This window comes from Carassius gibelio, chromosome B23, assembly GCF_023724105.1.
Source record: "Carassius gibelio isolate Cgi1373 ecotype wild population from Czech Republic chromosome B23, carGib1.2-hapl.c, whole genome shotgun sequence".
In the NCBI taxonomy this organism is placed as follows: domain Eukaryota; kingdom Metazoa; phylum Chordata; class Actinopteri; order Cypriniformes; family Cyprinidae; genus Carassius; species Carassius gibelio.
The window spans coordinates 21387731-21404329 of NC_068418.1; the positions used below are offsets into that span (position 1 = coordinate 21387731).

The 16599-nt window shown below is 35.3% G+C and overlaps 1 protein-coding gene across 1 annotated transcript; it reads right to left on the minus strand.

Annotated features, from left to right (window-relative positions):
* Positions 1 to 14036: 14036 nt before the first annotated feature.
* On the minus strand, positions 14037 to 15621 carry LOC128011757 (transmembrane protein 18). Its single transcript, XM_052594463.1, has 5 exons — positions 15384 to 15621; positions 15089 to 15206; positions 14815 to 14869; positions 14636 to 14729; positions 14037 to 14508 (listed from the first exon to the last, which is right to left on the minus strand). The coding sequence occupies exons 1-5, from the start codon at positions 15474 to 15476 to the stop codon at positions 14413 to 14415; spliced, it is 456 nt and encodes a 151-aa protein (XP_052450423.1). The 5' UTR covers positions 15477 to 15621; the 3' UTR covers positions 14037 to 14412.
* Between the last annotated feature and the right edge of the window lie 978 nt (positions 15622 to 16599).

Here is a 16599-nt window from a genome sequence, read left to right on the forward strand (position 1 = left end):
TAGATCAGCCAGTGCGCATGCACAGTCCTAAGAGCACATCTCAGAACTGTTATATAGATGTTATAGATGCTAAATGTTATATAGCAACCGCGACTTCAAGAGGCAGCTTCAGTGATGCACTGATTTTACCGATTAGTGATTGGCTCTCTCATTCAGAAGGCGGGGCTTCCTGCGATTGAGCAGCCATATTGAGCGTTGCATTTTTCCCCATTCAAAACTATAAGAATGACATGTGTTGGGTATTCTATAGGTAAGTATTGTCTTGCAATTCTAAGAAAAAAATATATGAGGTATGAACTCAGAATTGTGAGATATAAACACAAAATTGGCAGATATAAATGTAAAATTCTGAGAAGGTAGGTCAGAGTTGTGAGATATAAACTTCCTATTGTGAGAAAAAACTTTTTTGGTGATATTTATGTTGTGTTGGGGAAAAATAATTGAGAGATGTAAACTTGTAAACTTGTGAGAAAGTTAGAATTTCGACTTCTGAATTCTGAAATCTGAAATTCCCAGTTCCGAGTTTCTATCTCTCAATTGACCGTTCGCAAAGAGCTTGATTAACTGCCGATCCGACCATCATAATGCCAAATCTGCCAGCTTGTCCAACAGTTACGGATGGAAACTAACAATAAATGTAATTTTTGACCTATTAGATTGTTTAACTAACATCTACAGTACACCTACCCCCAACCATATAAAATAATGCAAAAACAGAAATTATTGTTGTGGCGTGACAAAAAATATGCTTTATTATTGTGCGCATACCCATGAGCCTTAACTGTATCACAACCACAAATAAGACAGAAGAGTAGATTAACCTCTTAAACTTGAACTTTGAAAAAGGTGTTCCGCAGTTGAAATAGAATACTTTCAGATGTTAATTTCGTGCTTTAAGTAAATATGAAAAGATGATCGTTTCACATGACACTTTAACTGAGGCAATACAGTGATCTGTCATTAAACCACAAAACAGTGTATATTGTTTGAATTTCTATAAAAATAAAATGTAAAAGCTGAAAGTCCTGAGACATGAAGTAAACTGCTCTGTATTGTCTGTCCGTGAAATGCAAGTTTATATCTACATTGTATATATGTTTATATATTCAATTCTGAGTTTTCTTTTTTTAGAATTATGAGGAAAAAATTTGTATCACTTCCATATGTTTTTGACATTTCTTCAGGTACAGTTACTACAACTAAATGGCACCAGAAAACATCACACATTCTTAATAGTTAAAAATAGTGTGGATAAAGCTATTTATTTAAGGATTTGGTTTTTATTTAGTGTTTGATCATTTTTGTCTGATAATGTGAGCTATTGTGTTTAGATCAGAAACATACTGTTGATTGAATTAATAGAGCAAAACCTCCAAACTCAAGCAGTCATCTGACACAAAACCTTTCAGATTGTTTGTATAAAGTAATGGGTTTGTTTGACCCAGGCAAGGACACAATTCAGTATAATTACCTTCTTTCCTTGCTGAATGGCACACATTTAAAATTGCAGCCTCCTTCTATCATCCATTCTCTCTCTTTCTCTGTACATCTCATTTTTCTCTGACTGATTTGATTTACCTGCGTCATCATGTCTTTTTGAAGAGATTCCCATCTGCCTTGTAGCTGAGATACGTTGTCAAACACAGACAGCCCTTCCGGAAGAATCTTTGAGACAAACAAGGGCAGCCATGTCTAATGGGATTTCCAATAGTCAGAGACCCCAAAAGGCCCTAAAAATATCACAGGCATGCTGAGAGAGTTTCCCCCACCCTTATGTAGCAAAACATCAGAAAGAAATGTGCACTACAGGTCAAAAGTTGGAATAATTGAGACCTTTTTAAAGTTTTAGAAAGAAGTTTTAAACTCACCAAGGTTTATACATTTCTTTAAAACATGGTAAAAATGTAAAAATATTATTATTAATCTAGTAACATTTATTACATAAAATAAATTAACAGTTTTCTATTGATGATATTAGTTAATTAATTCTATAATTAATATACTTTATTTATGGACAATGTAAACTAGCTTAAGACTTTGAACCCTTGCAAAGGTCTTTCAGCTGTATTGATTTGTTGCGTCTCATTTGTATCTGCCAGTGACTCACTAATCGTATAAAGTTACTGCTGACCACTCTGAACATGTGATGATGTCATTAAGAACAATCACGCACAGATGAAATCGTATGCTGTCATTTTATAGTATACATGCATAGAAAGGAAATATACCTTTGGGAGGATGTTATAAATAAATACTGGACTGCTGGATTTGCTGCTTTGCATCAAAAATTTGATTGCTTGCATTATTCACCATCCTTGCATCACATCTAGTACATGGTGTTGGTACAACATGGAGGGAGGAGATGGAGAGTTAAGGCAATTAATAAAATATCAAACTATCAATATACAAACACTGAGTGTGCTTGTATCCTGAATTGGAGATTTCATTCCAAATTGAGCAAAAACGTGTGTGCTTAGAGATGTGGAAATCATCTTAACTTTCATTAAAGTCTAATTTTAGCTGTAAAACCCAGAAAAAATAAGTATTACCTGTACCTTGCCTTAATATTTTCCATCAATGAGTAAAGCACCTACAAGCCATTTCAAACCGATTTGCTTGATTTAAGAGGAACTGGCAACATTCACCAGAAAATTATATATATAACTTATTTTTTTAATAAATTATATACTTTATATTAATTTATTTAACACAAATGATTGAACATTTATAATTTAGATTTTTACGAATAAAATACCTTGAAATATGCATGTTCCCAGCAAAGCTTGTACTTCCTTCGCCAGCTGAGGAAGTTTAACTTGCCACAGGAGCTGCTGAAACAGTTCTACTCACCCGTCATTGAGTCTGTACTGTGTACCTCAATAACTGTCTGGTTTGGTTCAGCAACAAAATCAACAAGGGTTATTGGTGCTCCCCTGCCCACCCTTCAAGAACTGTATACATCCAGAGTGAGGAAAAGGGCTCAGAAAATCACTCTGGATCCCTCACATCCAAGTCACCCCATCTTTGAACTTTTGCCATCTGGTTGGCGCCTCAGAGCCACAAACACCAGAACAGCAAGGCACAAGAACAGTTTCTTCCCCCAGGCAATCTACCTCATGAACAGTTAAATGTTCCCTACTTATGCTTATAAACGTGCAATATCCTTATATTTATTTGTTAACCCTCCATCCTAGAACATTCCTGCATCTCTCTCAATCCTGTTCCATTATCATTTATAGCACAATTGTTTATACACTTATTTATTTGGCAATTTGTAAATCTTTTTTTTTTTTTTCTGTGTGTTGTCTCTGTGTACTGGAAGCTTATGTCACTAAAACAAATTCCTTGTATGCGTAAGCATACTTGGCAATAAAGCTCTTTCTGATTTCTGATCACAATCACAATACCCCATAGATTTTCTATTGGGTTAAGGTCAGGCGAGTTTGCTGGCCAATTAAGAACAGGGATACCATGGTCCTTAAACAAGGTACTGGAAGCTTTGGCACTGTGTGCAGGTGCCAAGTCCTGTTGGAAAATGAAATCTGCATCTCCATAAAGTTGGTCAGCAGCAGGAAGCATGAAGTGCTCTAAAACTTCCTTGTATACGGCTGCGTTGACCTTGGACCTCAGAAAACACAGTAGACCAACACCAGCAGATAACATGGCACCCCAAACCATCACTGACTGTGGAGACTTTACACTGGACCTCAAGCAACGTGGATTGTGTGCCTCTCCTCTCTTCCTCCAGACTCTGGGACCCTGATTTCCAAATAAAATGCCAAATTTACTTTAATCAGAGAACATTACTTTGGACCACTCAGCAGCAGTCCAGTCCTTTTTGAAGCGAGACGCTTCTGAAGCTGTCTGTTATTCAAGAGTGGCTTGACACAAGGGATGCAACAGCTGAAACCCATGTCTTGCATACAATTGTGTGAAATGGTTCTTGAAGCACTGACTCCAGCTGCAGTCCACTCTTTGTGAATCTCCCCCACATTTTTGAATGGGGTTTGTCTCACAATCCTCTCCAGGGTGCGGTTATCCCTATTGCTTGTACACTTTTTTTCTACCACCCCTTTTCCTTCCCTTCACCTCTCTATTAATGTGCTTGGACACAGAGCTCTGTGAACAGCCAGCCTCTTTTGCAATGACCTTTTGTGTCTTGACCTCCTTGTGCAGAAGGACGGAACTAGACTGAGAGACAATTTAAAGGCCTTTGCAGGTGTTTTGAGTTAATTAGCTGATTAGGGTATGGCACCAGGTGGCTTCAATATTGAAAGTTTTCACAATATTCTAATTTTCTGAGATACTGAATTTGGGATTTTGTTGTCAATTATAATCATCAAAATAAAAAGAAAGTAACATTTGAAATATATCAGTCTGTGTGTAATGAATGAATATAATATATAAGTTTCACTTTTTGAATGGAATTGGTGAAATAAACTTTTTGATGATATTATAATTATATGACCAGCGCCTGTATATATATATATATATATATATATATATATATATATATATATATATATATATATATATATATATATATATATATATATATATATTATTGAATTATTTCCTCTGTCCTTTATGCATCTGTGCACTGCACCATGTTGTGTAAAGAACATGTTTGTAGTAAGGGGAAATGTTGTGTTTATCAGGTCATGCATTTTTCATTCATGTTAAATACATTATTAATGCTTTCATAACATTTACCCTACTTCCTGAACCATTGTTTTATTTTTCACCCCTGGTTTCACATTAATTAAAGATTTTGTTTTATTTTTGCAGCCTGCTTCTGTCATAACACACTGTGACATGGTCAGCCTTTAAAGCACAGTTCAGCGTGACGAAGATGTTACACAGACCCTGTGATCATTTTTGCATTATTTCAGGTATAATTCTTAGTTATTATTGTTATGCAGACTGGCATACAGATGGGGAGTCAGTGAAAACATAAACAGCTTAGATTTATAGATTGATGATATAGAGAAATGTAGATTTATAACCATACTAAATGACTGAATGATGTGAATGATTTTCAATATGTGTTTTCTAGATTACCTCATATGGTCTTGATAACTTCTCGACAGTGAAAATGATTTAGACATCTCTATATCCGCAAAGGGCTCAGGTCTGAAGAAATATGAGCAGATAAAGCTTAAACACTCAGACAGTGGGTTTTTAACACTCACTATATTACACACTCAAATCCTTGGCTAGCCACGTTTTCCTCAAAGTCCAAACAAATTAATTGCTGATTTGAATGATGCAAGACATTCAAAGTGCTTGGATGGAAAAACATGTTTTGTTTTTTTGTTTTAAATAAGATTATCTGCTTGTGAGGGATCCCCTTGCTAAAATTTAAAGTATAAATGCACTAAGACACAATTATATTGTCTGGAACAGATTTGGAGAAATTTAGCATTGCCATTAATTGCTCACTACTGGATTCTCCAGTGAATGGGTGCCATCAGGATAAGAGTTCAAACAGTTGATAAAAACATCACAAAAATCCATAAGAAATCCACATGAATCCAGTCCATCAGTTAACATCTTGTCAAGTGAAAAGCTGTGTGTTTTAACTTCAGGACTATATCGTTCCATAATAACAGTTCTCCCAGTGAAAAAAAGTCAATTTCCTGTTTTCCTCTCAGATCAAATACCACTGACACATTGGTTAGAACAGTTTTAGACTATAAACGGTGACTTTTCACCAATTGCTTGTGCTTAATCTCTTTATATTTTCCCCTGATTCAGATGAGCAACCTTTATCACTGGAGACAATTTGATAGAGAACTTATATTAAGGCAAGACGCAAAGGTTTTAAGTTAAAATGTCTTAAAGATGGAGATGTTTCTTATAAACACTGTTTGGACTCTCATTCGTACGGCACCCATTCACTGCAGATGATCCATTGCTGAGCAAGTGATGTAATGCTAATTTCCTCAAACCTGTTCTGATGAAGAAACAAACTCATCTACATTTTGGATGGCCTGAGGGTGAGCAAATTTGCAGCAAATTTTCCATTTTGGGGTGAAGTATTTCTTTAAGAGACGACACTTTCAAAAATTCCAAAATCCAAAACCTCACACATGAAGACGCAGCCAGATCATTTCCATAATGACCAGAGCAATCTACCTAGAGCAGCGAAAAGTACCACCTGCTTGAAGACATACTTTTTTAGCCTGTAAATATTGGCGCAAATACCAGTAATTTGGCAAGTGCAACCATTAGTTAATCACATTGCGTGATTAATTTTAATACTCTCCTCCCATAAATTTTCCATCTGAAAGGAAAAATCCTACAAATCCATATTAAAGGGGTCATATGATGCAATGAATGTTCCTTTCTCTTTGGAGTGTCAGATGCTCTAAAGAAGATCTGTAAAGTTGCAAAGACTAAAGTATTTAATCAAAAGAGATTTTCTTTATAAAAGTTAAGAGTCAACCACACCTACCTAAAACACCTCATTTAAACACGCCCCCACATGTCTACATCACGATGTGGGATGATTTGCATAACACCACCCAAATCATGGGCGTAGGTTTAGGGGGGGACGCTAGGTACTAGTCCCTATCAATATTTTGAGATGACAAATTTGCTCCTTTGAACTGCTATTTGGATCTTTACACTGCTATTTGGATCAATTCTAACGGCCAGGAGGACGACAGTACAAGAAACGCCGTAATTTGATTGGCAGTGGGGTATCTGACAGGCTACACGCGCGGGCCGGGACTACTTTTGTGCGTGCACTAGCAGCGAACGGGTGGTTTGTGTGCGCGCGCATGTTGATGACGCCGACGATAAGTTACAAGGGCTGTCTCTCTGCCACATACAAAGGCCATAGTAAAAACATTTTAATATTCCTTTTTTTTTTTGCCCCTTTTTGTACTTTGTAGATGCCACCCAAGAATAAGAAAGGGGACATAATAAGCTTTTTCATAAAGCAGAGTCAGAGTGTAAGTAGGCAAAATAACTAGTTAGCCACAAATAAGCTAGCAGTAGTGACTGACCAGGCTTTCAAATGCATATTCTGTGGAAAATAGTATTAACTGGTGATAGTATTACCCAGATAGAATGCTACGTTAGCAAGTAACTGAATGTCAATTAGCCTGTAAGTTACCTTAACTTAGAATCTTGCTGTCAACATAAACGTGAGTGTCCTGGAGGGTAAATAGTGTTTATAATAGAAAAAGGTTATTATTTATTTATTTAGATGTTTCCTTGTGGCAAAATATTTTTTGTTAGTGTAAATACTAATGTACATAATAATTTATCTTAATAAAACGTTTGGTTGTTCAGCATTACACAGTCTCAGATTTTTATTTTTTGAGAGTGCATTTTTGAGATTATACAGTTATACTAAATCACCATTAAATCACTGGTATCTTACAACAAAATAATTCCTTATGGGGGTGTCCCCACCAAAGCTGAGACCAAACCTACGCCCATGACCCAAATGTTCACACAAAGACAGAAGGCGTAACTTTTATTATCGCTGTTGCTACCGGCACCATGTTGTGGAGATGCTGTTTCGTTCCAAAAGAGGACACAACTAGAAATCAGAGGTTAAGTTGTATTTACAACACTGTTCTGGAACAGTTCAACCCAAATGTTCAGATGTGTGCAGCACATTTTATGGAGGACAAAGACTGTTTCCTGAGAAAGTAGCCTACAATGCCTGTGTCTGTTTCTATAAAGTCGGGCAATTCCAACTTTGCAATGACGGTCTGGTGCTTCTGACTCACAGCCTGTAAGTACGTTTACATATTTTAAAGGTATTGCTACTAATAATTCAAACTTGAGTTTTTAGCAGTGTTGAGTAGCGCTTGTTTGTCATTTCTCTGATCACAAATGCACACAAGGTTTATGTTTATGTGGCGCGGTATGCAACGCAACACACAAAATATAGTATAAGTCATTATAATCAGTAATTATGTGCCCAATGCAACAAATGCCTTTTTTGTAATGGGTTTTACTGGTTTTGTCTTCTCATGCAGGGGGACTTGGCATCACAGTATGGTAAGGGGCGTAACATTTTCGTCACAGACTTGAGGTATTCGGCCAATCACAATGCACTGGACAGCTGGCCAATCAGAGCACACTTCGCTTTTCAGAATGATGAGATTTGTAAAAAAAAATCGATGCATTTCAGGAAGACCAGGAGAAACAATAATGAACATTATGTGGAAAATAATGTGTTTTTTTAACCTTAAACCACATAAACACATTGCATTACACCAAATACAGAAAAGAATGTTCTTTTTAGCAACTTCATACGAACCCTTTAAATAAGGTCAGGCGCAAAAATAACCTTTTCAACGCAATTTCTTCACTGCATGTCTTTAGTAAATTCTGACAGTGGCTACTATTATAATGCCAAAACATGGTTTGTGCCAGTTTCCTAAATCAAATGATAGGCTTTTATAATTATATTTAATGAAAAAACATTTAGAAAATATTTACTTTATTAAAGTGCAGTGTATTTTTTGTCTACCTAATGTTAAATGTATTTACACTTTTATGCTATTTCTTTAGAGATTAGCGCATTGATGTTGGCACCTGTTGCTGCACAGCACATCTGCCAATGCCTCTCATCTCATTTTCTATGGACATTTTTTTCTCTTTTAGAAATACTTCTGTAGTGTAGGATGATAATCTGTTATAATGAAAGCATGCTTTGCTTTTCGGCTTGAATGAAAACCCATCTTGTCTTCCTTGTTTGGGCTAAATAAGTGTGTACATGTGCGTCTGTGTGTATTGTTGCGCAGAAGCAGTATCATTAGCATCCCTTCTTAAGCCTTTAAAGTGCAAATGGGGACACCCACTAAAGTGTTCCTCAAAAATATCACACACGCAGTTAGCCTACACACAATGCTGTCCTGTCAAAGAGAGTCCTCTGCCATCTCTAATGATGCTTTCTGGAGGAGGGAAGACACTCTGCCCTTTAACATGATGCAGGGCAGGGAAAGAGACTGATAGTAGGGAGGAGTGGGAGAGAAGGTCAAACTGAAGGTCGTCAAGTGGCCAAATTTTTGGAAAAAGAAGGACACACCCACCTTCTTCCCTCCCACCTTTTCGAAAGCAGAGGATGTTTCACACACCCATGTCAACCGCATGTTTTCCTGATAAAAACAACATTGGAACTGTCTTTGCTGGCTTGCGGAGACAAAGCAGAGAAAAACAAGTGTAGATATCTGTGTGGCTCTGGAATGTTCTGTTTCGTCCTCCCAGAAGAAAATAAATCCTTTTATAGCCTCTCCCAAAGTTAAGAGGGTCTAAATACAATTTCAGGAGTATAAAAGGACAACAAGACATGAGACCCCTCTTCTGGGGATGTTATTGGCCCCCAAAATCTATGTTTTTTTGCCTCATACACTACCCTTCAAAAGTTTAGGGTCTGTAAGATTTGTGGTGTTTGGAAGAAGTTTGCATTTATTTGTTGAAAACAGTTGTGATGCTTAATATTTTTAGTGGAAACTGTAAAACGTTATAAAGTTCCTGGCATACATAAATCATTATTTTTTTATATCCACTTTGTGCAGTAGATAGTTTTTTTTTTTTTTTTTTTTTTTTTTTATCAGATTTGATATTTATAGTTTTATTTTTTATATTTAAAAAGTCATGCATTGTCTTCTTAGCACATCCCTACATTTATGTATGGCATTTATTCTTCTGTAAATGTGTGTTTTTATTTATTTATTTATAATTTTTTTGTAAATGTAAGACTTGATGAAAACGTACTACTGTACAATAAGTTGATCAGCAATTATATATATATATATATATATATATATATATATATATATATATATATATATATATATATATATATATATATATATATATACATATATTTAAACTTATTCAGCAGGCCTGCATTATTTTGATCAAACTGACAATACAGACATTAATAATCCATTTCAATAATTGCTGTTCTTTTGAAATGTCTATTCACTAAAAGAAAATCACAGTTTCCATAAAAAAATTAAGCAGCACAACTATTTTTAACAGTGATAATAATTGTTGAAATGTTTATTTCTGCTTATTAAATGGTGAGTGAATTATGTTTTCTTCAGAAATTGTAAAGCTCTAGTTATAGTGACACAGTGTATTCTGTTTGATCGTATCATGGCATTACAATGCACTTCACAGCATCATTTCAATGAAAAAAAATGTGACTCAATGATATAACTCATGCTGAAAACAACCTGTCTGCCTTATCTTTAATCTCGCTATCTCATAGCTAACCTCCTTTTGATTGTAATGTAACTATATCCATATTCACACATCCATCTATCAATTTTTTAGTCATCAGCCTCAGAATTAAAAGAAATCCCTGCTTTCTGGAAGATCAGGGAGTATTTGTAATCAACGTCATCATTTCCTCTAAGTCAACATATCCCTTACATTACGATAAGTGCTGTGCGGCAGCGCAGTTCCTGTTAGCACCATTGTACTTCCTGGATTATTAGTGAAGATCAGAGATTTAGTAGCCAGGCATCAGAAACCTTGACATAAACGCTGCCAGTCAAACCAATATTATGCAACGATGGTGTTTGCGATGCTTTCAAGGAAATCATTAATAGAGGTTTGAAGTCTAGACGGCACGTGCGTCTTGAGTGTGTGTGTGTGTGTGTGTGTGTGTGTGTGTGCCATCTCCGGTTTCTCTGGAAGAACTGCACTGACACACTTTGCTCTATGATTGGAAAATGCAGCGTTTGGGTCATGTGACTGTGTGGAAGTGTGATGCAGTCAACGTCAGGGATGCTGGGAAGAGCAAGACAGCATCACTGTCCTACTGAGCTGATAGACTTCAGCTGAACCGTCTCACAAGCGATCAATAGCCTTGATACATTTACAGTAAACCATGCAAGCCATAAATACAGAGACAGCACAACTTTTTTCACTCTTTCTGTAAACGTTTACATGAATCTGACCATTTGAGCAATTCAGTGCACTACATTTTTTTTATTAGACCAGAAAGTAATGTTAATCAGTGCTAAACTTTTTTAAACAGTGAGTAGGGTGTTGTTTATGTGGCATGTTTACATCACAGCCATGATTTGCTACTTGCTAATACTGGGTGGTACTAACAGGAGGGAAATTTTCTGAGGAAAAAAAATCCAGATTAAGCTGGTTTGCAGGTCTTAGTTAGTCTGCTTACCTGGTCAGATGTCAGACTGGTCTGTTGGCTGGTTTTATAAATTCGGAGACTTTTGAGCTGGTCGAGCTCAGGCTAAAAATAAAAAAAGATATAAAACCATATAAATACTGTCCAGTTTCTTCCACAGAGCAATTGTTTTGTGTCTTTACACATCAATGTATCATCACAAGCCGCAGGGTTTAATTTGGTTTTGTTTGTTTATGTTTATTTGACTATCAAAAATGTGATTCCATCCTTTTACATTATATGACATACAGACTGCAACGGTTTGTCTTAAAAATCTTTGTCTGTGTTCTACTGAAGAAACAAAGTCACCTACATCTTAGATGCACTGGGGGATTTGATGGAAACATCACATTTTCCTTTTTGGGAGACCTATCCATTTAATAGTGACATTAATGATACACAGTTTATCCAGGATCTGAACTTTGTGAGAAAAGGTGTGAAGTTAAAGGAAAGATAAAATTTGAATGTGACAATAATCTTTCTTTGTAGTTTTATCTTGTCTTCTTAGCGATGGTGAGCGCCGGGAGTTTGTAGTTGAATAGTTTGCAGTCAGAGTGAGCCACAGCTGCAAAGATAGAAGATTCAGTATTATCACCATGTTTGAATGAAGCTTACGATAAAGAACATAATTATGCATTAGAACAGAACATAAATGTGCGTTCTAACACCTAAATGTTGTTACACTTTTATTGTTTAGGAGACTTAATGTTTTTTCCCTCTCATTTTCTGTATATCATTGCTCCTCAATGATGCTGGAAGACTAATATCTTGTGGATTTAATTATTTTGGCTCATTTTTGCACCATGAAGGTAGTGAAATGAAAGGATGTTCTTAACAAAGCAGAAAGTCAAAAAACCACAAATCCTCTGACATCGTAAAACTCATTTATCTTCCTTTTAAGTGTACAGAAAACAGGCCTTTGATGTCTCAGGACTCTTCAGAAAGCAGAAAGCTTTCCAGGAAAGCACACAGCACCTGTTTCAGATGGTCCCTGTGTTACTCCTCTCTTGTTTTGGCCATAGAACTGGTACAGAAACCACTTGAAAATTCACATAGAAGAGAAATGCTGGGCCAAAGCCTGGCTTCACTAAAGCTAACTCACTTTGAAACATATGAATGTTCAGTCTCCAGACCCTTGAGGAGTATTGTTAGCATTACAACTTTCCAGAAAAGAATATCATGTAGCATCACACATCACTCCTATATGAAAAAGAATACATTTTGGAATCCAGAGCTGGATTTTGGCTCATTTTCTCTAAGAGGGAGAAAGAGGGAGTGAATAATGAAGAATGAAAAGTCAATAATATTATGAAATATGACTTCATTTTACTGACTCGTGAGGATGGTAGTGACTCTGAAGATTTGCCACTGTTTCAGGATGAGATCTCAAGACATAAGTGAAGCGACCTGATAGTCCCCATCCAAATCACCATCATTGCACATCAGAAATTCAAAATCTCCTTGAGGCCAGATGATTTTCATAATGATTAGCTTTGCATTTTGAGCATCACCTCAATGGATTGTCTAATCCTGAGCTCTTCAAAGCTGCTTATAATAGTCCAATTATGCATGCATGCATGTGACTCTGACCATATAGGGTGCACTGCAACATTTATGCACTGCACTACACTTAACCCTGGGGAATTGGTGTGCTGCCCCCTCTACTGGTTAAAGAAAGACATTTCATTAAAAAAATCTCCTCTTTTCCTTATTTACTAATGTGATACTTTTCCATTGCAAATTATATTATCTGCATAATAATGTGTGTGGAAGTTAATATATATATATATTTTAATGTGTGTGTGTGTGTGTGTGTGTGTGTGTGTGTGTGTGTGTGTGTGTGTATGTATGTATGTATATAATATATATGCACATTTAAAAATATTAAAGGAATAGCTCACCCAATAAAGAAAAGATGAGTTTGTTTCTTCACTGTAACAGATTTGGAGAAATTTGTAAGCAAACAAATCTAAGCATTACTTCACATGCTCATCAACAGATCATCTGCAGTGAATGGGTGCAATCAGAATAAAAGTCCACACAGCTGATAAAAACATCACAAATATCCACCAGTAATCCACACGACTCCATTCCATCAATGAATGCCTTGTGAAGTGAAAGCTGTGTGTTCGTAAGAGACAAATCCATCAAGGTGTTGTAACTTTGAACTGTCGCTTCTGGCTAAAGTCAGACTGCTACCTCCAGTAAAAAAAAAAAAAAAAAAAAAAAAAAAGTGAAATGTGCACCGATCAACCATGTTTACAAACCAAAACTGTTCTAAACAATAATTTTACGGGTTTTGATGAGGGGACAACGGGGTGGAGGAAGCATTATTATTAATTATGGACTAATTTAGTTAGAAGAAATTGTTTAAAGTTAAAATGCATTAATAATAAATTTATTTCTTAAAAACAAATGCAACTTTTCACAAGATTTTAACCAATGTACTGGAGCATTATGTATTACTTGTGATGTTTTTATCAACTGTTTTGACTCTCATGTTGATTGCACCCATTCACTGCAAAATATCAATTGGCAAGGATCCTTTTCAGTGAATGGGTGCCGTCAAAATGGTTCATAAAAGCATCACATTAATGCTAAATCTCTCCAAATCTGTTCCGATGAAGAAAATTAAATCATCTACATCTTTGAATGCCTGAGGGTGGGTACATTTTTAGCAAAAGTTCATGTTAGGGTTAACTATTCGTTTAATGTTCATCTTAAAAACAAAATAAAAATCCTAAAACTTTGTTTACTTAAAGGTTTAAAATAAATTATCTTTTAATGTGGTCTTAGACTTAAGTGGTTGTGCATCTCAGTTGCTGATGTAGAGGTATAACATTAAAAGAAAATCAAAATGATGTCTATAAAAAAAAAACATTCAGTTTATTGACATAACTACCCAATTTACACATTTGACAAAAACAGGGATTTTCAATGTTAACAACAGACAAATGAGCAATATTGAGCTCTGGAATGGTCAGTATGTACACAAAGCAGTTACATAATACAGTTGATGGCTTTCTCCAATAGGTTTGATAGTATTATGATTTGATAAAATCAAATATTCCATGGAGCATCTGCCTGCAGCATCCATCAGCATTCTGAAATAACACTTAAGCACCTTCACCAACACATATTTTCTAATGATCACACCATCTTAAACAGTCTTTTCTTTCTCTATATTTGCCCTCCACCACTGGACAGTATATAAATGGAGCACATCCTGTTCATGTCTTCTACTGCATTTTTTTGTTCTCTCTGGCAGCTTTTCTCTTTAATTGCATTATCTTTAATTCTGTCATGGTTGAGAAGGTCCTCCATACCCACACAGCCTAAAAAAACAGATTTAAGTATAATCAATACCAAACGTTTGACCAAGTTAACATACTCTGTACAATTAATAAGATGCATATTGCAGTATTTTATATGAAGAAGAATATTCTAAAAGGAAAAACTTACCACAACAATAACAGTGTTGAGCAAGAGTGGGACTGAGTATACTAATGAAATAAACATTCCTTTTGAATCAAAGTATTGGAACTTTGAAAAAGACCTAAAAACAGAATGCAGATATGTTCAGTATAACAATAAAACATGTATAACATAATGTCAGGGGGTTATGGAGGGTATATGGTCACCTCCAGTTCATCGCTGCCAGCTCATTCAGGTATTCTGCACTATAAACCATAGCGACTGAAAAGAAAAGAAATACAGCGTTATCTGGTGTATAAATGCAAAAAATGCAAAAAACATATTTTATATAACTAAATAAATGTAAATGATATTTGGGGTACTTTTGCAATTCACATATTTTGTTGGTTGTCATGTAATATTTTCAGAAAGTTAATGCTGTGTTTTTCTAATATGATTGTATCCATTTTCTCTGATAATATTTTTAGTGCAAAAACTCACCCATTAGGAGAAAATGACAGATCTGTACGCGGTAGTATTTGCAGGATAGGATGGTGAAAGCAAAACACAAGACATGAAAGACCAGCAGAGCCATCAGCCAGGGTTCAGACCAGTCTACCTGCAAACCAGATCACAGGATTATTACTAGTTCTTCCTAATTACACACACACACACACACAAACGTTTTCTTTACTTAATACACGTGGCCTCAGTTGTACTGACAAAGTAACAACTAAACTCTGGATTGTTTGTATGTGAACCATAAAAAAAGAACGTAATTTTGCTGTAAACTTACAGACTGTAGAAAGCTCCATAATGATGTGATGCGAACATTGCTGAATCCATCGATTGGAATAGCGCTGACATTTTTTGCTTTAGATTCGGTCATTTTATCTGAGTACACGACACTGAACTAAACCAACTAAACCAGTTACAACATAAACACTTCCGCATTCGTCACTGTCCTTTTCTCTCAACAGAAACTCATTTGCCGCCCATCAAAGCTATATTTATTTTGGTTGTTCTAATCTGACTTTTTATGTTTTATGTCATTTATGATCAATAGGTTTTTTTTAAGTATCTCGAAACGTCAAAAAAAATCCTTCGCCTCCTTGAAGTCCAAGTCCCTTTCACATACATTAACATTAAATGTTTCATTATTATAATAATAATAATTATTATTATTTCTACAAAATTTTAGGACTGGGTTGAAATAAAAAAAAAAATTTTTTTAATTCCCACATCGGATTAAAAGGAACAAGAATGTCTCAATAAATGAAAGAAGACGTGTAGTAAAGGTAAATTCAAAATAAAAGTCACCTGGACGATGGTGATACTCGCACTACAAAAGTTAAAGCAAATGTTACAAGTAAATGTCAACTAAGACTTAAATATAGATGATGCGATACATTTTTTAGTTTCATTTAGTTTTCTTTAAATAATATACCCTTACAGAGCTCTCTTAGTATTTTTTTTTTTTGCCTTCATCTTATTAAAACATTTTTTTTTTTTTTTTTTTACTGGAGCCAATGAAAAATAAATAACTTGCCCTACTGTACTGTGATAAATGTGATACTGATTTAATACAAAGATTCCATAAACAATAAGTTAATATTAAATGACTTACATTGACTATATCCCTATTGTCTGATTTTGCTCTATTTCGTTATCGTCAAATAGTTTGAAAAAGTCACAGTGGAGCCACTGATCATCTCCATTCAAACACAGCGGTGTTTCGCTTATGAATGAACTGTGTTTTTAAATACAGGTGCTTGTCATATAATTAGAATATCATCAAAAAGTTGGTTTATTTCACTAATTCCATTCAAAAAGTGAAACTTGTATATTATATTCATTTATTACACACAGATTGATCTATTTTAAATGTTTATGTATTTTAATTTTGATGATTATAACAGACAACTAAGGAAAATCCCAAATTCAGTATCTCAGAAAATTAGAATATTGTGAAAAGGTTCAATATTGAAGACACCTGGTGCCACACCCTAATC